This window comes from Mauremys reevesii, linkage group 6, assembly GCF_016161935.1.
Source record: "Mauremys reevesii isolate NIE-2019 linkage group 6, ASM1616193v1, whole genome shotgun sequence".
NCBI classification, from domain to species: domain Eukaryota; kingdom Metazoa; phylum Chordata; order Testudines; family Geoemydidae; genus Mauremys; species Mauremys reevesii.
The window spans coordinates 58,675,232-58,698,619 of NC_052628.1; the positions used below are offsets into that span (position 1 = coordinate 58,675,232).

General features: G+C 44.0%; 1 protein-coding gene and 1 long non-coding RNA gene across 10 annotated transcripts in view; one reads left to right on the forward strand and one right to left on the reverse strand.

The window, feature by feature from the left end:
- Positions 1-1,539: 1,539 nt before the first annotated feature.
- LOC120408298 lies at positions 1,540-4,295 on the reverse strand. Its single transcript, XR_005600595.1, has 3 exons — positions 4,142-4,295; positions 2,759-3,082; positions 1,540-1,798 (listed from the first exon to the last, which is right to left on the reverse strand). It is a non-coding gene; the product is annotated as an uncharacterized LOC120408298 (long non-coding RNA).
- Positions 4,289-23,388, forward strand: part of LOC120408297 (2'-5'-oligoadenylate synthase 1-like) — a 35,662-nt gene continuing 16,562 nt past the window's right edge. For 3 of the 9 annotated variants that reach the window (XR_005600594.1, XM_039545051.1, XM_039545057.1), the window contains exons 1-2: positions 20,546-20,884; positions 21,383-21,595. Coding sequence is in view for 4 of the 9 variants with exons in the window: in XM_039545051.1 (XP_039400985.1) it covers positions 21,405-21,595 (191 nt within the window). In the remaining 5 variants the exon portion in view is untranslated. Of the gene's footprint in view, positions 4,386-18,196; positions 18,315-20,302; positions 20,458-20,545; positions 20,885-21,382; positions 21,596-22,663; positions 23,323-23,388 lie in introns of those variants that run through there. The other 6 variants (XM_039545053.1, XM_039545058.1, XM_039545052.1 and 3 more) reach the window with 5 other exon arrangements.

Sequence of the window (23,388 nt, forward strand, 5' to 3'; positions counted from 1 at the left end):
AGTGCTGTCCTAGATAAAAGAAACAACATTTACAAAAGGAAGTATTTCTGACAGATAGGGATCAGTTTCCATGTCTCTTGGCAACTCATGAAATGTAAATTTTCTCATAATAAAAGCAAGAGACTTGGTTATGCATCGATAAATACCTACAAGACAGGCCTCTGCAGCAGGATCCGCCTTAAAACAACTTTTTAGTAAAATGTGCCCTTGACATTCAGGACACTGGGAGTTATACAGGTTTGTTACAAATTACTTATTGCATTTTTAAGTACTGTATGTAAGTGATAAATGTCATGCTCATTTAGGCCCAACCCATAGTAAGGGGAAGGTAGAAACCACATCAGCCTGGGGAGGTGGACACTGGGAGCATTCTGCCTGAGGCCTGCAGGTTAGTGTGTGTGATGAGGGGGGTGTCACCATCTCCCCACTCTCCATACTTCCTTGTGATTTGGGACATTGTGTGACCCTGAAAAAATGGATTTGGCAGATTCTGTGCTCCGTGGACTTCAGAGGCTACAATTCTGCCTAGCCCTTTAATAGCCCACGCAAGCGGAAAAAGCTTCTTGTTACCCTTGTACCCTACCCAGGAACACCCATATAAGGACAAGTCACAACTTGGCCCAGAGCAGTGAAAGATGATGTTCTTTGCTGCTTCACCAACCCAAATGTGGTCACCTTTTGTCTTCAAATAGTCAAACCAAAAAGAGGAAATGTACCACAAGATACTCCCATTGGGATAAATTACTGTAGTAAGATATCTTAGCCAAATACATTTGCATTTGGTTTGTCTTAGTATCTGTTCCTGATGTTATGTTTGGAGCTTGACGACCGATTAGAAAAGGAATAAACTTGAAACAAGAATATGCTATCTTTGCAGCCAGACCAGTAATAGAGACCGACAGATCTGTTTTGCATTTGGTGAAATTGCAAGTCCTCCTTTAGCTACTTTAGATATCCAAACTACTTGTGTAAACACTGATCCTTGAATCTTGTCTGATTAACATGCATTGCAATTAAGCCTCTTTTTTCCTGAAAAATCTTTGTTAGGTCCTTGTTTTCAAAGCCTTTTAAAGCTATATGACCAAGAATCAGCATATGATGTTAAAATGCCATGAGGCAAGAGACAAAATATGCTTGAGACTAATACTTTCTATCCATGGTGTCACTAGCATCTGAATTTAACATTGTAAGCTCATGAGGAAGTTATTCAGTAGTAGCATCATTTCTCAGAATTCATTTTTATAAATGTGTGGTTCTTGTGCCGTGCTGTCTGAACATTTTGAACAATTTACTGTAAATATGTATTCTATAACTCTGCCTTCCCCACTGTCTAGAATGTATGAATGATGGCTCTCTTGACATGACCTCATCTGTCCTACGGAATTATTGGTACCACCGAGTTAAGCACTCTAATGAAAGGCATCACTTCCCTCATTTTAGTTAAAACTTTCGCGTGGAGGCTTCCTTCATGCTGTCTTAGAGGGCTGTCTTCTTGTCTAGTCTGCTTACTGATGTTATGAAGATTGTATTTATGGTGGGGTTCCTTTTCAGCATGTTAGTGTCTTCAGTTTCTGAAGCTGAGAAGCACTAAATGCTTGATGCTGTAGCAGGCACAGAAGATGTCAGAAAACAGATCTGGTATGAAACTGCCAAAAGATTACGTAATGCATAATGTAAAAAAACAATTCTTTTTTGCCAGCCTGGATTTTATTTTCTTCAGTTTCAAAACCATTATATTAATTGGTTGTGATTTTGCTTATTGGCACTATTTTGTAGCTGCCTCAAGACTCCAGCAGATCTAGAGAAAAATGTAATAAAAAAATAAGTTGCATAGTTCCATATATTTAAATACAAAGGGTCTGATGCACCACACAATTATTTTGGCACAAGTCATTTCTAACTCCCTAGCAGGGCCGGCTCCAGGCACCAGCCCAGCAAGCAGGTGCTTGGGGTGGCCAAGGGGAAGCGGCAGCTCTTCGGCGGCAATTCAGTGGTGCGTCCCTCGGTCCCTCTCGGAGGGAAGAACCAGCTGCTGAAGAAGAAAGCGTGGTGGAACTACCACCGATCACGGCTTTTTTTTTTTTTTCCCCTGCTCCCCCGGAAACCCGGGAGCCGGCCCTGCTCCCTAGAAGTCAATGGAGATATATTTTTATCTCCATTGACTTTTATATATTTTTATATATAAAATATATATCTCCATTTTATATATATTTAATACTAGAAGAGGAAATTCAGGCCTCCGAGCTTTGGATTTTGGGGAGATTAGTGCATAGTTGTCAAGTCAGTGTGTAAGTCAACTAATGCACTTTGTTTTATATTGCCGCTACACTTATATTCTGGAGGCTTACACTGGGATTCCTACAACAGTGTAGCGCCAACTGGTGCAAAAATCTCTAATGTAGAACTGGGAAAGAGCAATCAGTTATTTATGAATAAGCAACATGCTTACCCCTACAATTTGACTTAGTATTCAACCTGCATTATGATTAGTGTTCTGTGTTTTCAGGTGTTTGGTTGTTTTTTTTTAAAGGGGGAGAATTTTTTGGTGTTTATTTTCCAAACATTAAAACTGGGATGAAATGAGGTTTACAACGGGGGGGGGGGGGGGGGAAATCAGAAAAATTGGTGGGGAAAAATACGCAAACTTTTCATAATATACACATTTTACTACAGTATAATTGAAATTTTTTATGTACAAAAGTAATTTTTGTCTCTGAACTAGTAGTTTTTCCAGAAATTCTGATTTGCATATGCTCACGTAATTTTCTTCAAAGTGTCTTCCCTCATGTTGAGCCTCTTGCTGTTGTGGAAAACTTTGAAAATAAGTGCTCTGCATCAGTAGATTCGGGGGCACACTCAAAGCTCGCCGTGCTACTTTGCTGAAGTTGAGAAGTGTGTGTTGATGCCTGTTCCGAAAAGCCAACACATCCGGTTTCACATGGTCAGAGTTGGGCATGTTCAGGTAGGTAGTAAATTCCCCTTTCAGACTTGAAATTTGATCTTCAGTGGCAAATGGTTGAAACATTCTGGCATAACAGTCGTAGTCTGCTGCAAAATTCACCTTGAGAAAGGGGTGCAACACCTAAATGACAATGCAAGAAGAACCTTCAGCACCAAACACTTTGGGGTTCAGATTACAGGCTATGGTTGTTTCTCATTTCTCGCTGAAGGTTTTGAATGCTTTTTTTGGTTTTTCTCATGTTCCAGGGTGTCAAGGTTCCTCTCCCACTCTGAACTTTAGGGTACAGATGTGGGAACCTGCATGGACACTTCTAAGCTTAATTACTAGCTTAGATCTGGTAACACTGCCACCATCCAGAAATTTCAGTGTCTGGATCACTTTGTCCCCCCAAAACCTTCCCCTCCCTGTGCAGCCTTGAGAGGTTTTTTCACCAAGTTCCTGGTGAACACCGATCCAACCCCTTGGATCTTAACACAAGGAGAATTTAACTATCCCCTCTCCCTTCCCCCCACCAATTCCTGGTGAGTCCAGATCCAATCCCCTTGGATCTTAACACAAGGAAAAAATCAATCAGGTTCTTAAAAAGAAAGCTTTAATTAAAGAAAGAAAGCTAAAAATTATCTCTGTAAAAACAGGATGGAAAATACTTTACAGGGTAATCAGATTCATATAGCCCAGAGGAACCCCCTCTAGCCTTAGGTTCAAAGTTACAGCAAACAGAGGTAAAATCCTCTCAGCAAAAAGGAACATTTACAAGTTGAGAAAACAAAAATAAGACTAACACTCCTTGCCTGGCTATTACTTACAAGTTTGAAACATGAGAGACTGATTCAGAAAGATTTGGAGAGCCTGGATTGATGTCTGGTCCCTCTTAGTCCCAAGAGCGAACAACCCCCAAACAAAGAGCACAAACAAAAGACTTTCCTCCACCAAGATTTGAAAGTATCTTGTCCCCTTATTGGTCCTCTGGTTAGGTGTCAGCCAGGTTTACTGAGCTTCTTAACCCTTTACAGGTAAAAGAGACATTAACCCTTAACTATCTGTTTATGACACAGGGTCTGAAGGATTTCCAGAAGCAGCTGGGTTTTTTTTTTGCAGTATGTTTCTCCTGAAGATTTTGTGCTCAATTCAGATGAGATTTTGGTTGTCAGGATCTGGTAAATGTCTGTATTAGCCAACCTGTTAGTAGTATTCAGAGAAAACTCCAGTGTTTTCCATGTGTGTCAGTGTTTTCAACAATGAACATTACCATGGTGTGCGGAATCTGTCAGTCATTTTGGTTATTTGCCAGTCTCCCTTCAGAGCTTCTGATTTAGAACCCAGAAACTTAGGATGATCTTGGAGCTAAATTAGCACAGTCCACACATTATTTACATGACAGGCAGCAAAGTACAAGCTCATCCACTGATGTGGCATAACAGGGGTAGGTAAGCCGCTCTGCACTTGTCTCCCACTGTGTAAAACAAAGACTTCAACTTGTTTGCATGCTTGAAAATGGACCCAAAGCCAATGATGCAAGATTTCACATCTTTCATTTCTTCTGTAGCAGTAGCAGCTGACAATGCAAGGTTAATCAGATGAGCAAGATAAGTAATACATAGCAACTATGATGTCTGATTGAGTTTAATCTCCTGTGCAAACTTAGCCATGTAGAAAGCACAGTCTGTGTTAGTTGTGGCCACATTTTCCCAAGTTAGTTAGTACATCTCAAACATGTCAGTTATTGCTGCCTCGACAAAATGGATGTCAGCAAAGGGGATGACACTCACATCCGCACAAAACAATGTGGGTTTATTCTTTGAAATAAAAAACCTGAACACAAAATGCCAAAAATTGGACAGTCCAAAGCATCAGGAGACTTGTCAAAAATCAGACTAGATGCATTTCCATCAATTTGTTCCATCAGTTTAGATCGGGGTGGGCAAACTATGGCCCGCGGGCCACATCTGGCCTGGGGGACCATCCTGCCCGGCCCCTGGCCCGGGAGGCTTCCCCCAGTCCCCCCACCTGCGGCCTCAGCTCACTCGCTCCACCGCTGGTGCAATGTTCTGGGTGGTAGGGCTGTGAGCTCTTGGGGCAGCACAGCTGCAGAGCCCAGCCTGACCGGCTCTCTGTGCTATGTGGTGGCGGTGTGGCCCGGCTCCACCAGTGCGCCAGGTAGTGTGGTAAGGAGACATAGAGCAGAGGGGGTTGGATAGAGGGCAGGGGAGTTTGGGGTGGTTGTGAGGGTGTGGACAGGGGTTGGGGAGGTCATGGGTGGGGGAACAGGGGATTGAATGAGGGCAGTCAGGAAGGAGGGGCGGTTGGATGGGGTGGTAGGGTGCAGTCAGGGGCAGGGGTTCTGGTGGCAGTCAGGGGACAGGGAGAAGGGGTGATTGGATGGGGCAAGGGTCCAGGGAGGGCACGACCCCCTCCTCTAACCGGCCCTCCATACAATTTCCGAAACCCGATGCGGCCCTCAGGTCAAAAAGTTTGCCTGCCCCTGGTTTAGATACTAAAGCATTGTCATTTTTGTTTCCGATGCTTACGAGTGAGGTTGTCTGCATTAGGAAGGGTTTTTGCTGCTGGACAGTATTGTCGCACAAAGTTGCCAATGGGCCCCTGTGTAATTAACAGCAGCTGTCCAGCAAAACAGAGCATGCATGAATTCATTGAGGCTATTGTGCTGTGTCCTCTTTCATTAAAACCCTGGTGAAAGCTCTTGATATTGACTAACTGACGTTTTGCAGCATGAGCTTTCGTGGATGAATACCCACTTCTTCGGATGCAAGTAGTGGAAATTTCCAGGGGCAGGTGTATATATAAGCAAGCAAGAAGCAAGCTAGAGATAACGAGGTTAGATCAATCAGGGAGGTTGAGGCCCTGTTCTAGCAGTTGAGGTGTGAAAACCAAGGGAGGAGAAACTGGTTCTGTAGTTGGCAAGCCATTCACAGTCTTTGTTTAATCCTGAGCTGATGGTGTCAAATTTGCAGATGAACTGGAGTTCAGCAGTTTCTCTTTGAAGTCTGGTCCTAAAGTTTTTTTGCTGTAGGATGGCCACCTTAAAATCTGCTATTGTGTGGGCAGGGAGGTTGAAGTGTTCTCCTACAGGTTTTTGTATATTGCCGTTCCTAATATCTGATGTGTCCATTTATCCTTTTCCTTAGAGACTGTCCAGTTTGGCCGATGTACATAGCAGAGGGGCATTGTTGGCATCTGATGGCATATATTACATTGGTGGACATGCAGGTGAATGAACCGGTGATGGTGTGGCTCATCTGGTTAGGTCCTGTGATGGTGTCACTGGTGTAGATATGTGGGCAGAGTTGGCATCGAGGTTTGTTGCATGGATTGGTTCCTGAGCTAGAGTTACTATGGTGCGGTGTGCAGTTACTGGTGAGAATATGCTTCAGGTTGGCAGGTTGTCTGTGGATGAGGACTGGCCTGCCACCCAAGGTCTGTGAAAGTGTGGGATCATTGTTCAGGATGGGGTGTAGATCCCTGATGATGCGTTGGAGGGGCTTTAGCTGGGGACTGTATGTGATGGCCAGTGGAGTCCTGTTGGTTTCTTTCTTGGGTTTGTCTTGCAGTAGGAGGCTTCTGGGTATGCGTCTGGCTCTGTTGATCTGTCTCCTTATTTCTTCATGCGGGTACTGTAGTTTTGAGAATGCTTGGTGGAGATTTTGTAGGTGTTGGTCTCTGTCTGTGGGGTTAGAGCAGATGCAGTTTTACCTCAGTGCTTGGCTGTAGACAATGGATCTTGTGGTGTGCCCGGGATGGAAGCTGGAGGCATGAAGGTAGGCATAGCGGTCGGTAGGTTTTCGGTATAGGGTGGTGTTAATGTGACCATCAATTATTTGCACCGTAGTGTCTAGGAAGTGGACCTCCCGTGTAGATTGGTCCAGGCTGAGGTTGATGGTGGGGTGGAAGCTGTTGAAATCGTGGTGGAATTTTTCCAGAGTCTCCTTCCCATGGGTTCAGATGATGATGTTATCAATGTAGCGTAGGTAGAGAAGGGGCGTGAGTGGACGGGAGCTGAGGAAGCGTTGTTCCAGGTCAGCCATAAAAATATTGGCATATTGTGGGGCCATGCGGGTGCCCATAGCAGTGCCACTGATCTGGAGATATATATTGTCATCAAATTTGAAATAGTTGTGTGTGAGGATAAAGGCACAGAGCTCAGCAACCAGTCTATAGGTGCCACAGGATTCTTTGCTGCTTTTACAGATCCAGACTAACACGGCTACCCCTCTGATACTTGATATTGACTGTTTATCCCAAAGCTCACTTTCTTCTTTAAACGTCTTTCAGAGTAGAAACCGTGTTGGTTTTTTTTTTTTTTTTAATTGGAGATATACCAATCTCCTAGAACTGGAAGGGACCTTGAAAGGTCATCGAGTCCAGCCCCCTGCCTTCACTAGCAGGACCAATTTTTGCCCCAGATCAATAAGCAGCCTCCTTAAGGATTGAACTCACAACCCTGGGTTTAGTAGGCCAATGCTCAAACCACTGAGCTATCCCTTCCTCCCTATAGTCTATATCTGCAAAAAGAACAGGAGTACTTGTGGCACCTTAGAGACTAACAAATTTATTTCAGCATAAGCTTTCGGGACAGCTCACTTCTTCGGATGCCTAGAATGGAACACACAGACAGGAGATATTTATACATACAGAGAACATGAAAAGGGGGAAGTATGCATACCAACTGGAAGAGTCCTATCAATTGAGATGAGCTATCATCAGCAGAAGGGAAAAAAAACCCTTTGAAGTGATAATTGAGATGACCCATAGAAGGTGTGAGGAGAACTTAACATAGGGAAATAGTGTTTGTTGTATGGTGTGCGGTTGCTGGTGAGTATTTGCTTCAGGTTGAGAGGCTGTCTGTAAGCGAGGACTGGCCTGTCTCCCAAGATCTGTGAGAGTGAGGGATCATCTTCCAGGATAGGTTGTAGATCTTTGATGATGCGCTGGAGAAGTTTTAATTATCTGTGTTCTTTAAACTTCTTGCGTCACTTGCTTTTGACATTATCCTTTATTCTGTCAGTGCAAGTGCTGCAGAGCTCGCAGCACAATGCAGCCTCTTCGCTCCCATCTTTAATTTTCTTGAAAATGTCTAAGTACTGATTTATTTATTTATTTGGCTGGTGTTCAGGCATAAATTTGCATTTTCACCCCATATTCACCTGTTTATCTTATCTTTATCTGTAGAGTGTTTAAATTCAGCATCACACTAAATAGATGCAAAGAAATAGGCGGGCAGTGTCCCCTTATGAGCCAATCATAGCACACTATTAACATTGTTTGATTTTCCAACCTCCATTTTGTGTGCTGTTTCACACTGTGGGAACTGCTGTCTCAGAGCTACAGGATACAACAATTGTATAAAGTGTTAGTGGTTAACAAAAATAAGTAACCCTCCCCCCTCCCCCCAAAATTAATTGTTTCTTTACTGGTTTACACCAATTTATCATTCTACTCAAACTCCTTTACCTAAAAAACTGGTAACTTACCAGTGAAAATAGGTAAACTGACAATGCAGCACACTAATTATATTATAGGTATAATGCCAGCCTCAATCTGTTTGAAATCTTATTGTGAGCAAAACAACACGATATTTGCATATGTCATCTTTTAATTACTTTGAAAAAAATTAAATCCTACAGCTTCATTCCCATATGTTAAGACTAACAGTGCTTGGGGGCAAAGGCAACACATGTTGGAGGCACATGGGGTCACGTCCCCCGATTTTTGCCAGGGTTTATATGCTCCACCCTGAACCCTGCTGCAGACCACCAGAATATTTAAATAGTGCTTGTGATGGGTTGGATCACAGAAACCCCCTTGGGGACTGCCACCTGATGTGCTTAGACTACCTCTGAGCCTGTTTTCCCTGCCAGCTTGGGACTTAAGTGCCCTGCCTGGTTTGAGCCAGACACACTTGCCTGCTGCAAAGACAGATACAAGTCTCAACCACATCCTCCACAAGCTGCAGGCTTAACTGAAAACAGCTAAAGAAGTGCTCCTGTCTCCAGCACTCAGATACCCAACTCCCACTGGGATTGACCAAACCCCAAATAAATCAATTTTACCCCATATAAAGTTTATACAGAGTAAATTCAAATTGTTTGCCCTTTATAGCACTGATAGAGAGGTATGCACAGCTGTCTCCTCCCCCCCGCCCCCGGTATTAATACATACTCTGGGTTAATAAGTAAAAAAGTGATTTTATTAAATACAGAAAGTAGGATTTAAGTGGCTCCAAGTAATAACAGACAGAACAAAGTGAATTACCAAGCAAAATAAAATAAAACACTCAAGTCTATGCCTAATACAGTAGGAAACTAAATGCAGGTAAATCTCACCCTCAGATGTTCCAATAAGCTTACTTGACAGACTAGCCTCCTCCTAGTCTGGGTCTAGCAATCCAGTTTCTTTCAGGCATCTCTTAGCCACTCCACCCCAATCTCTTGCACCAGCTGAAGACAAAACGGAGTGGTTTTCCCAGGGCCATATATAGTCTCTCTTTTGTGGGTGGAAACCCTTCTCTCCTCCTGTGCAGAATCCAGCTATAAAATGGAGTTTGAGTCACATGGGCAAGTGACATGTCCATGCATGACTCAGTTTTCTACAAGACATTCCCAGGAAAGCTCAGATGTAGATTGGTGTCTATTAAGGTCCATTGCTAACCAAGTACTAACTTCAAAAAGATCTCACAAAACTAAGTGATTGGGCAACAAAATGGCAAATGAAATTTAATGTGGATAAATGTAAAGTAATGCATATTGGAAAAAATAACCCCAACTATACATACAACATGATGGGGGCAAATTTAGCTACAACGAGTCAGGAAAAAGATCTTGGAGTTATCGTGGATAGTTCTCTGAAGATGTCCACGCAGTGTGCAGAGGCGGTCAAAAAAGCAAACAGGATGTTAGGAATCATTAAAAAGGGGATAGAGAATAAGACTGAGAATATATTATTGCCCTTATATAAATCCATGGTACGCCCACATCTTGAATACTGTGTACAGATGTGGTCTCCTCACCTCAAAGATATTCTAGCACTAGAAAAGGTTCAGAAAAGAGCAACTAAAATGATTAGGGGTTTAGAGAGGGTCCCATATGAGGAAAGACTAAAGAGGCTAGGACTCTTCAGTTTGGAAAAGAGAAGACTAAGGGGGGACATGATAGAGGTATATAAAATCATGAGTGATGTTGAGAAAGTGGATAAGGAAAAGTTATTTACTTATTCCCATAATACAAGAACTAGGGGTCACCAAATGAAATTAATAGGCAGCAGGTTTAAAACAAATAAAAGGAAGTTCTTCTTCACGCAGCGCACAGTCAACTTGTGGAACTCCTTACCTGAGGAGGTTGTGAAGGCTAGGACTATAACAATGTTTAAAAGGGGACTGGATAAATTCATGGTGGCTAAGTCCATAAATGGCTATTAGCCAGGATGGGTAAGAATGGTGTCCCTAGCCTCTGTTCGTCAGAGGATGGAGATGGATGGCAGGAGAGAGATCACTTGATCATTGCCTGTTAGGTTCACTCCCTCAGGGGCACCTGGCATTGGCCACTGTCGGTAGACAGATAGTGGGCTAGATGGACCTTTGGTCTGACCCGGTACGACCTTTCTTATGTTCTTATGTTCTTACTCTCGATTACTTGAATAATCCCTTCACACTATGTTGACCAAATTTGCCTTGTGTGCTTTCTACAGTAAACACTTTAAATGCAAGCATAGAGCCAATGCTCATAACTTCAGATATAAAAATGATACATGCATACAAATAGGATGAATACATGCAGAGGAACATAACCTTTGTGAAGATATGTTACATGGTGCATCTAGCATAAACCATATTCCAGTTATGTCATTTACACTCAGAAGCATATGTCTATAAAGCATTATGGGGTGCAACATCTCAGTGCCCCTGCACCCCTCCCCCCACACACTATCAACAGTTACACACCATCTCTGCTTGGAGAAAATATTTCCTCAAAATTCTTTGGTAGTTCACTTTGAAAATTGCTTCTGTAGTTCTAACATTTTTTTGAAGCTCTCAGACAATGGAAATGAATGCATTTTGCATGAACTGAAAGTGCATTTGACACTGATAGTACTTCCTCATCCGTCATTGAGTCTGTTCATTTGTGTTCTTTGATCACGTGTATAACTCCATTTTCTAGAAAACATGCATCCATAGTTTCATAATGAGATTTTGTAAAGTAATTTTTAGTCTGATTCTTATGTATTAGTTTTTATGTATATTCTCCCTACATGGGAGGGGGGGATATGTAGAGGTCTATAAAATCTGTAAAAACAAAAGAAGTATTTTTTCACACAACGCACAGTCAACCTGTGGAACTGTTTGCCAGAGGATGTTGTGAAGGCCAAGACTATAACAGGGTTCAAAATAGAACTAGATAAATTCATGGAGGATAACAGGTATCAGCAGGGCCGGCTCCAGGCACCAGCCCAGCAAGCAGCTGCTTGGGGTGGCCAACGGTGAGGGGTGGCACGTCCGGGTCTTCGGTGGCAATTTGGCAGCGGGTCCCTCACTCCCTCTCGGAGCGAAGGACCAGCTGCCAAATTGCTGCCGAAGACTGAAGTGGCGGCGGTAGAGCTGCAGATCGTGATCGCAGCTTTTTTTTTTTTGCTGCTTGGGGCAGCAAAAGCCCTGGAACTGGCCCTGGGTACCAGTCAAAAGCATGGAGTTTGCTCAGGCATTAGAATTATGTGGACGGAGGATTTTGTGTGTGTGTGTGTCAGTCACAAGAGCATTGGTAATGTAGCACAGAGAGAGAACGAAACGAGAGCTTTTTGGGCACAGTACTAGATAGAAAGGCAGGTTTGCAACAGGAAACCAAAAGAATGGTCTCTTGCAGTTTGATTCCTACTGTGTTCAGGGAAACAAGGCTTCATGTAAAATCTTTGTAAAGAAACATAACTGCATTGAAACCCAAACCAAACCCTGGTTCTATCTACCATCAATTTCTCCTCATAGTGGAAGTAACCCAGAGGTCCTGGAACTTTGCCCTGGTCTGCACTACAGAATTACTTCAGAATAACTGTCATTCAGGGGTATGAATAATCCTTGCCCCTGAGCGACTTTGTTATACTAAGTGCTAGTATAGAAAACATTACATTGGTGGGAGAGCTTCTCCTGCCGAGATAGCTACTGCCTCTGAGGTGGATTAACTGAGCCGACAGGAGAAGCTCTCTCCTGTCAGCTTAGAATGTCTTCACTAAAGCGCTACAGTGGCACAGCTGCATTGATGCAGAGTTTTTCAGTGTAGACCTGCCCTTTGGCTGTCCACTTCGATCAAAAATATACAATTCTTGCTGTAAGGTGCCTGTAGCTGCCAGCAGCTGAGTCTTGGATCCAAAGATAATTGTGGTCCTTGTTAAAGCCAATGGGTGTGTCAAGCACTCTTTCAGGCTCATCAGACAGTGCTCAAGTTCCTTTCTGTAGTAACAGCAGCTGAAGTTAATGGTGGGAACTGCCCTGGGTACTATGCCATATGGAGGATTAGAGCTAAAACATGTGGACTGAGGAGTTTCCCTCATTGAAAAGGCAGGGGCTGGGATATCAGTTGCAGGCTGTGTGTGTTGGAGGCAGAAAGCCAGGAAGGGGTTATGAATAGAGTTGGTTAGGAATGTTGCAAGAAAACAGGGTTTTGTTGGGAAAAGCCAATTCATTGAAACGAAAATGTTTTGTGGAAATGTCAGTTTCTGTGACTTTCCCATGAAACATGGGCAGATTTCCAACAGAACACCAGGTAGGCTGCTGGGGAGCCTGGGCTTTCAGGTCTGGGACAGCCCTCCCATGCTGACTGCCTTGGAGTTGGGGAGCCCAGGGCTTTAAAGGTCCCTGCAATGGAGCTGGGGAATCTCAGCTCTATCATATATATATATCCACCCCACAAGTTGCGTTCCAAATGTTGCTCTGGCCTTTCCCCTTAACCTGGTAACTCAATATATTTCTCCCCCTTTCAAAGTGAAATACAATTCAAAATTGTCCTTAAAATTAATTTGCCACCCATTTCAAGCCCTAGTTTGTTCTTCTGGGCTTACCCCTCTGACCTGTGTCACATAGCACTGTCACAGGAGTGCTCTGAATCTCTCTGCATAGAGTTAATAGATAAGGGGCCATTGGATGGTGCTCAGATGTGTTCAGCATGCTTCTATAGGTTTGTAGGACCAATACAAATTTGTTCTTGTGCATGTCAAACAGCGTCCTCTGTTTCCTTCACTTTTAACAAGCACCAACTTCTGCCACTGTGTTGCCGTCCCCTAAATTTTCATATGATTCTGCCACTGAAAGCATTAAGAGTGCCTGTTAGAGCTGCTCTCCTGTGATGCAAACTCTGCAGATGCTTCTGCTCAGAGCCTGCCAATGGGTGTAGATATTGGAGACTTGACATTTAATTTTTTGAGCTGAATAGTCAAATTGGGATTCCCTCAGATTGGAAGTTTCTAGCAAAGCTGGATCTAGAGTCTCCTTTTCATTACAGCCCAGACCAAAGAACTACTAAGCAGTACACTGAAACTATGCTTAACATGAAGGAGAGTCGGATTTTTAGCTTTCTTTGTTGGTCTTCAGCAAAAATCTCCCACATTGCCTTAGTGACTTGCTGTGTTTGGCTTGAGTATGAAAGTGTACTGAACTGGGCATTAGTTTCTGAACTGCTGTGTTTCCAATATTTGTATGTGTATCCCATATTTATCATTGTAGCATCTAGGACAGTGGTGGGCAACCTGCGGCCTGCACCTGGCCCGTCAGGGTAATCCACTGGCAGGCCACCAGACAGTTTGTTTCCATTGACCGTCTGCAGGCACGGCTGCCTGCAGCTGCAGTGGCCGTGCTTCCAATGGGAGCATTGGCCGGGAATGGTGAACTGTGGCCACTGGGAGCTGCGGGTGGCCGTGCTTGCGGACAGTCACCCTGCCAGGCGGCCCACAGGTTGCCCACCACTAATCTAGGAGCATTTGTCATGGGCCAGGCCCCAAAGTGTTGCACAAACACAGAACTGAAGTTCCTGTCCTAAGGTGTTCATAATCCAAGTATAAGACTAGTGACAGCAGGTGAATGTGGATGTGGGGAGTACAAGGAAACAATAGTGATTGGTCAGCATGATAGGCAGTGGTCTCAGCACAACAGTGGCCTAAGCGTTGTTTTATATGGGTCTTGTGACAGAAGAGACTTTTTAAAAGGAGGGAGTTGAAGGAGGATAATTATTCATTCAGCAGATGTTTATGGGGAGCTCCTCCCAAGTGTGGTGGGCAGCATGGGAGAAAGCATAATGGTGCTTGTTTGAAGATTTAACAAAATATGCAGGTTGGCATAATTGGCTGAGATTGCCATTTCAGTAGAGAATGAGAGAGAAGTAGGGAGGAGATAAGCCATAAATGGCCTTGAAATTGAAGACAAACAGCTTATGTTTGTCACAGAAAAAGGAGAGCCAGTACTTTTAGACAGTACAGGTATTAATTATACCTGGTCTTCAACAGCATCTGACTTCATGGCTACCAATCTTGAAATTAACATTTACTGTTCTCTACCTTAACCAAACCCGCCAGAGAGCAAGATTGTGAAGGATATCATTTTGTGGCAAAGCAACCAATGTTAATTTTAGTGAATGAGCTAGGAAGATGCCTAGGAATGAGCTAGGAAGAGAGAACAGAATATAACCATGATCATGCATGACAAATTCTGTTCTGGGTGATCCTATACAAATCTTGTGAAGACATACATACCATCTAGGTAAAGTGATGAGCCTGGCCCTATTGAATATAAACGCATACATAATCCAACATCTGCCAATAACTTACTGAAACAAGATTACATATTATTCTCTTAAGCAATGTTTGTCCTAATAAGTATCTCAACTTGAGCCAAATTGATGCACTTAATGTAAGAAAAAACCCCAAAACCTACTTTTCCCAAACACCTGCATCTTGTATAGAATTATTGTGCATTTGTCTCTGTGCCTACAGAGCTCCCTTTAACTGCAGCTGTGCTACATTTTTGCCATAGAAATTCAAACATTTGTTCTGCTTACAATATCTTGCAACATTTCAAGGCAGAGGAAATTGGGCATGCATTGTAAAAGTAAGGCTGCATGAAATATGGTGGTGACCTTAATTATTTTCATTTGGTACATATGTGCTGCAGGAAGTTTGACCCTTAACATGAGTTCTGCTTTATGACTCCATATCTTTCACCTGTTCTCCATTAGATGGAACATTCCTTTTTCTGACAGATTGATTTCCCCCCCCCTTTTTTTTTTGCTGGAAGATGTTATCTTTCATTGCACTCTGAAATTTAAAACAATGCTGCCTCATTAACCATGCATTTCATGCATCCGGACTTGTATGTTAGCTTTCAGAGTTCCTGTATCATATTTCACATAGTTACTTCACTCCACCACATGGTAAATGTTACTGTTCCACATTTGGCTATACAATGTAGAAAAATATGTATGGGGAAAGTTACTCTTCCATTATGCTATTTGTGCTTAGTTATTTTTATTAATGTTATTCAAAGTTGGAGGATTTAAAAAGCATGATTTCCAATACTCCAATGAAATTAAAATGATATTTACCATGTTAAACTCTCAGGTCATACTGCTGAAGAATTTAAACTTCCACTTTTTACACTGGTACTTAAATCTGCAGCAGTAGTACAAATCCAGACCTTTATAGGTGACAATTTAGCTTTGAGAGAATGATGTGAGCATTTGAGTTAATTGTAAAGGTACTTATCAAACTATGGTACAATTATTAATCTATTTAATTTCCCCCTTCCCCACACAATTTTTTTTTGGATTATACACTCCTGAATTTGGATTGTTTCCCCCTCTCTCTCTCCATACTTCTCTATATTCAAAGAATCAGAAAATTAATAGTTCTGAGAGTAAACTGCAACAAAGTCTTAGTTCAGCGAAGTATATAAGCACATGCTTAACTTTAAGCACACGTCTAAGTCACCAATATTCAAAAAAGCATGTGAGCACATGCTGAAGTGCTACTGAGTACTCCTGGGAAAACAGCAGTATCTTATAGTACATAGTAAAAATGATCAAATATGGTAGTGTGGTGAACCAAGCTTGGAAGCAAATTCCAGAGCCAAGTACTTTTCACTTCACCCTGAATGTTTGTCATAATTAACATTAACATCTATTGACTGTTTTGATTTATCCCCAACAGTGTGTTTTCTTGGAAACTCAAATGTTGTGGAGGGGTTAATCAGAGCTATCAGGAGCCTTTCAATGCAAAGTCACTTGTTCAAGTTGTAAGCAAAAATTGTTCTCCAGCCATGGGCGCCAACTTATATGGGCTCCTGGGGCTTTAGTCCCAGGAATATTCAGAGTGAGGGGCTCTGCTCCAGCAATATTTGGAGCAAGTTTTCTCACCTGCTCTGGGCTGCTGGCAGCCGCGGGGAGCCCAGAGCCTTTTAAATCTCAGCCGCGGCCGGGAGTCAGAGGGCTCTGCGCTGCCCGCTGCGGCGGGCAGCCCAGAGCCTTTTAAATCCCAGCCACGGCCAGGATTTAAAGGGCTCTGGGCTCCCCGCCGCGGTTGCAGGCAGCCCAGAGCCCTTTGAATCCCAGCCCCTGGCCGCTGATTGCCCCCTCCCCAGACCCCTGCCCCAACTGCCCCCCAGGACCTCCCCCCCCTCTCTACCCACCCCTGGTCCTTGGTCCCCGATGACCCCCGCCCGAGACCCCGGCCCCTCCCTGCCCCTTGGGACCTCAGCCCCTATCTAAGCCTCCCTTCTCCTTGTCCCCAACTGCCCCCTCCTGAGACCCCACCCAACGTCCCCCCAGGACCCTCCTACCAGTCCCCTGATAAACCTCCTGGACTCCCATGCCTATCCAATTGCTGCCTGTCCCCTGACTGCCCCTCTGAACCTCTGCCCCATCCAACCTCCCCTGCTCCTTGTCCCTTGACTGCCCCCTGGAACCTCCTACCCCTTCTCCAACCCCCAAACCGCTTACTGTGCCACTCAGACCAGCGTGTCTGGCTCCGTGCAGCTCCAGACAGTTGCTGCCATGCTCCCCCATGGAGCCCATAGCCCTCTCCCACCCCCAGCACCTGCCTTCCAGATTTGAACACCTCAAAATTCAGGAGTGCTCAAGCTTGGTTTGGGCAGCTTTTACTTCATTTCTCCCAAATCAGCTTCCCCTGCAAGGTGCCTTCTGAAGGTGTTGGAGAACAGAGAGATCGGGTGGCCTCCTAATGCCTGGAAAAGAGACAAAGGCCGGAGGAGGGAGTGTCAGTGCCTGTGCGGACTTCTGGGAAGTGCACGGTGTGGAAGGGGATGCTGTGATGCTTTGGAACAACTCCATACAAAGCCAGTCAGGACTCTGGGGGAGCCTCCTCTCTCGGAGCAGACTGTCTCCAGGGCAAGAAGCTTACACCTTCCTGGGTCTGACGTCGGAGCATTCAGCATGCCCTTCCACATCATGCACTTTCCACAGCGAGTCTGCCCAGGCTGGTCCTGGGGCAACCAGAGGTCCCTGCACCCCAACTCCGCAGTGAGATGTGACTCTCAGACAGACAGTAAAACAGAAGGTTTATTAGATGACGGGAACACAGTTTAAACAGAGCTTGTTGGTACAGAAAACAGAACCCCTCTGTCAGGTCCATCTTGGGGGGTGGGGAGCCTAGAACCAAGTTCTGGGTCTCTCCCCATTTCCCCAGCCAGCTCCAAACTGACACTCCCTCCTCTGGCCTCTGTCTCTCTTCCGGACAAGGAGGCCACCTGATCTTTGTCCCCAACACCTTCAGTTGGCATCTTGCAGGGGAAACTGAGGCACCCACACAGTATTCAGAGAAAATATTAAGAACATTCCCACTTCATCACAACAGGTGCAACAAAATATAATACTGTATATTGAAGTAGGCAAGTGCTGCTTCTGACTTTCCACTTTTAATTGACCCTTGTAATCTTGTGGCACTGACGTGTTGTAGCTTCATTTTATATCAGCTTACAGGGCGGGAACGGAGGAGCACCACCATTTTGGGCCCCACCAAAAATTATACAAACCTGCCGCCTACAACTGGTTGCTCAATGTGAAATGTGCTACTGCTCTCAGTCCAGTCCACATCACAAGGCCACCATCATCACAATTGGCACCATTGTTTGCAGTATCACCAGACAAACCAAGGACTCACTAGTTAGGAAATCTGCCCTGTAAAGATAGTCCTTGGAGGTCAGGTTTGAAGCACATTGGCAGGATTGTGTCAGTAACTTTGCACAGTTACTGCCATTGTGTGTGCGTGACACTGTGGTATAGTCAATAGAATATTGGACTGTGATCCCTGGTTTCTATTCCCAGATCTGCCACTGGCCTTCTGGGTGATGGTGAGCAAATCACTTCACCTCTGTGCTTCAGTTTCACCCTCTGTAAAATGGCAATAATAATACTGATCTCCTTTTGCAAAGGCTTTGAGAGTTACGGATGAAAAGCACTATATAAAGGCCTGGTGGTGGTGGTATTATTAAAAGGGTAAATGGAGGATTTCAGTGCAGCACCTTTCATAAGTACCTGTGATGGGGTCCACTCACAGCAAGGCAGGGTGCCTCCTCCTGGCAATTCTGGGGATTAGCTCTGACAGGCTGACACCCTTCCTGTGGTTGCCCTCAGTCTCTCTGTCTGCAGCCCCCTCTCGCTCCTCGAGCTGCTGCTTCCTCTTTGTGACTCAGCCCTCTGGCCATGGTCCTCCCCTTCCTGGATATCAGTCTTTCAAGGTAAATTCTTCCAGGCAGTCCACTCTCCTCCACTGCCTGGTCTGTGCCACTTCCCCAGTAGCTGGCAGGAGAACATGTTTCCCACTCCAGTCAGGGTTCCAGCTCAGGAGCCTCTCTTCAGCAGCCAAGGACTGCACTATCCTATGCCTTGCTGCTCTTCCCCTGAGCCTTTCCTACCTTTCTGGGTCTCCCTGCTCTCTGGGTTTGCCAGCCACACACAATTCCCTCCTCCCAACCATACCTCTGTTCTCCCAGGGAGTGAGCACAGACTACTTCCTGCAGCTCCTAGCTGCTGGACTTATAGGGACACTTTCTTATCCTGTCCAGCTGAGCCTCATCCAATCAATCCTTGCTGTCTGGCTCCTCCTCCAGGTGCAGCCTGAGCAATTAATTGGCCCAGCTAGCCACTTTCAAGGCTCTCCACAGCCTAAATCTCCAGCCTTTGCTGCTTAATTGGCTGATTGGGCCCACCTGGCCTAATTCAGCACTCTCAGGGCCAATGTGGGGAGAACATCCCATCACAGCACCATATTTACTTATAACACCTGAACAGGTTACATCTAAAATGGACTTAAAATTTAAGCCTGGTCAGAGAGTGAAGTGGAAAATGAGATATTAGGACAAAAAAAGGCAAAGAGTCCAATAAGTAAACATTCCTCCCTTGGTATTGCAGCCCAAGTAACATGCTGAGTTACTCAGACAAGTCCAAGGGTGAGTCAGAAATACAATTAAGGCTGCAGGAATTCCAGGATCAAATGACTACAGAATCTGCTGCAGCATCAGCCCCTGATGCCAAATCATGATTTATTACCTAATCTTTCTTTTTAAAAGAGAAAACGTCTTGCCGTTATTGTTGTAGTGGAAACGTTCCAAATGTGAACTCAATATAAAATGGAGCAATGTTAGCTTCCTGAGCTCATACGTGGCCTGAACCAATAGCTCTGAAAAATGTGAGGTGCTCCAGTTCATCACACCAAGGTGTTTACATTGAAACCTAATGATGACAATTTGAAAGTCAAAACCTTTAACTTCCCAATGAGCCCCCAACTAGTTCTACAGTGTAGTTATGTATGTTCAAAGCCAAAAGTCTGCAACATATTAAAAATGAAGGACATAATATTGAATTTAATATCCAGTTAAATAATACAAGCAATACAGTAATGACTGTACTATTCCTATTTGATTCTAAAACACCCTCTTTTTAAAATGTAGACTCTGCAACTGACTTAGAATTTCTAGTCTTCTGCACAGGAGTGCTGCACAATACAGGGATTTAAATAAAACCTCCAGTTGCTAGGGTTGACAGGCACAAGAAACCAGGCTCAACTTCTTCAGCAGAAGACAGAAAATGTGTGCATGGATGGAGATTTGGGGAACACATTTAATTATCCCTCCCCCATACACTTACACTTGCATTTTGGGTGTCCCAAAGAATATTCCCTTACCCATCCCAGCATCCTGACTCCAGTGTGGTGGTGGAATATTGGAGGACAGGATCGAACTATGTTTGGGGGAAGGGCCCCCAAAAGTGTTTTGCAGGCCCAATCAAAAATGTTAAGGGAGAATTTCTTGTTAACCCTTTCGTTCTCCTTTATGCCCAGGACTGAGCCAATTGCTGCTCAGTTTGGACCAGTGATGTGCCTACCAGCTATTAAAGTGGAATGACTTTCCAGTGTCCCCCCATCAACACAACTTGGAGTGGATGGGCATTGTACTATGTGGTCCCTGTAACCTCTCTGTGCCCAAATAGGAGAAGGTAGGGCCAAGCTGATGTCACACTCATTGCTCAAGCCTTGCTCATTGCTGATGTCCACCTGCTCAGCCTCAGCCTCCAGCATGAAGAAAATAGCACTGGGAGGAAGCCACTAGTCCTTTCCCCTACTACTTTCTCTCTCCCCTGCCCCCCACTCAAACCAGCTTGGGGAAACCTGCTCCACCACCCAATCCTCACACAAATTAAAGGACACAACTGTCAGCAGAGACTGATCCACTTCAAGAACCAGACAGGTCCCGTGCTCTAATCTATAATCTATCACCAAAAGGGAGGGGGACCTGCTCCTCCCCCACCCAAGCAATCATCTCCACAACCATAGGCCACCAGGATGCCTACCTGCCATTACTGGTGCCACCAAAGGCTGCCGGACAGCCTGCCTATCTCTGCTGTTGCTAAAACCAACTGCTAGGTAAGGGAGCCTCCTAGAGGACTTTCCATGGAGTATTGGGGTGGGTGGCAAGCATATGGGCCAAGGGAGAGGAGGGGGAAGGCATATGCATTTGGATGGCAGAAGAATATGGAATTTTTGGAGTGGAGGTGAGAGAGAGAGTGATGGCGATGGGATTTATTTTTATCCATGAAATGTGTGGTCACTTTTCATTAAAGCAAGAAATTTTTCAGGGAACCTTTTGATATTTTGCTTGTATTTTGTTCATCAATAAGATGTATCTACTTAATATTTAATAACTGTTTCTTTGCCAAAAACACATGGAGAACCATTCTGGAAACGGCATACTCTCTGGCTTCTGTTGGCCTGAGTAGCTGCTGTCTTTCTGTGCAGGCCAATTGCCTAGAGTGAATAGACTTTTTGTTGTTGCCTTTTACCTCATTCAGTAAGGACCATGACAAGGTTTGAGGACTTAGCTAACAGGAATGAATTATTCTTGACAATCGTTCTATCTTACAGTAATGGTAATTGCCTTAAGAATATGGACAAGGGAGATTCTGAAGGACATTGTGCCAGTCCTTGCAAGAACCCTGGGCTAGCTAGTTGTGCGGAGAGCTACTATGAGATCACTAGAAAAAGCCAGCCAGAGATGAAGGTTTGGGCTGAGGGCCATGGTATTACTGCTGGCTGCTGTCCTTACTCTGTTGGAGCTCAGGAGAGGGAGAGAGAGAGGTTAGTATAGACCATGTCCTGATATATTTAGGATACTTCAGATGTGAATTGTATTGGGAACCATGAGACCTACTGTTTGCCTGGTCACGAGCAGTTGGAAGCTAGTGAAGGAGAATATTTGTTAAAATGAGCCACCATGGATGGGAGAAGAGAGAGAACATTTATATTGTGCTATGTTCATTGGAATGGGCTATGCTCAGTGTGTGGTGCTCAACAGAGAGGCACCCAGCAACCCCACAACACGGAGATCCCATTCTTTCTTTTCTGGAGTGAAAACGAAGCTACTCCTGGAGGCTTCTTGGGTAGGCAAGCCAGCCAAACCAGCATAGTGATGCCAGCAGCCACAGCCAGTCAAACAGCAGCTGTTTCTGGTTATCTGACACTTCACATAGCTGGGAGAGAGGGGGCCTGTTTTGTTTCCTTTCTGCTTTTTCCCCCCATATTATGTTGATCTGATTTTTGTAGCCATGGATGTGCACAGTCTATGACCCAGGACTGACAGTAGCTAGTAGAGATGGACTTTCCCCATATTGGGTATTACATTAATGAAGGCATCACACAGCGCTATCATATACACTCATACATACTGTAGTGACATGGATGTCAACAGAACAAAATTTACTGACAAGAAGATAGTTTACTTACTGACTGAATAATTTTGTTTACTCTCACTGATGTGAGTAGGTAGAATACTACCCTCCCTTACTTATAATGTCAAAACAGCACTTGTCCCAAACCAGCAAGTAAGAGAAGGTCTCTTACTTTTTTAAAATAGAGTTTGTATAGTTCTTAAACTTTTCTCTCAAGTTCACTCTGGGGATATACTCTGACCTCACTTGGCTTTTTAAAGTATGAATGTGACAAAACAGCAAAGACAATATTTTAAAAGAAGACACAATATGTATAGTAAAATACAATTGTATGGGAGATAACACACTAAAGTCTGACTCTCCCTGTGAAATATACTGCAAGTAGTAGGACTTTGACACAAGTCATCCTGTCAAAACTACCAATACTTTGTACATAATATATAACCTGTGGAACTCTGTTGCTGGATATTATTGGACATTCAAACCAGTTTTATGTACAGAAGGAATGTTGATGAGAACACCAGTGTTATCTGGTACACTTTCCACAAAATGCCAAAGAATCTATGTTCCAGAGACCAGGCAAAAGAGATCTTAGTTTAACATCTAACATAATGAATGAACCTTGACCAATGCAAGACTTATAATGCTCCACTGTCAGCATAGGCTGAGAGTCTAAGAACAGAAGCTGAGACCACAGCTTGTCAGTTTCTGGTTCAGGTTTGTGTTTCCAGAGTCACCTTAACCTGCATAGAAAGCATGGGTACTCTATCATCAAATCATGCATGTCTCTTCATGCTTTTGAAAAACTCTTGCCACACACAGAATCATTAATAAGATGGTCTCATTCTGGTGACATGTAAACTACAAGTCCCACAATTCTCTGCATCTGGGGAGTGGTGCAGAAAGGCTTTCAGCCTGTTCTCATGGAGGTAACTGGGAAACGAAGAAATAAACACACTTGCCATGAAGTGAAAGTACCTTTTTTGCAAAAGTAAAAGGAATCTTCTTTGACGGGGCCTGTACCAGTAAAGTTCTTTCAATGTGATACACTCCTTTTTGGATGGGTATGCATGAAAAAGAAAAGTAATGGAAAGAAACCAGGGCTTCTGTACAGCTTATTCTTCAGAAAATGTTTAGGTAGGTAATTCAGGAGTGTTCTCCTCTTTTCCTTTGTACAATAGAAGCTATTATTAATATATCACT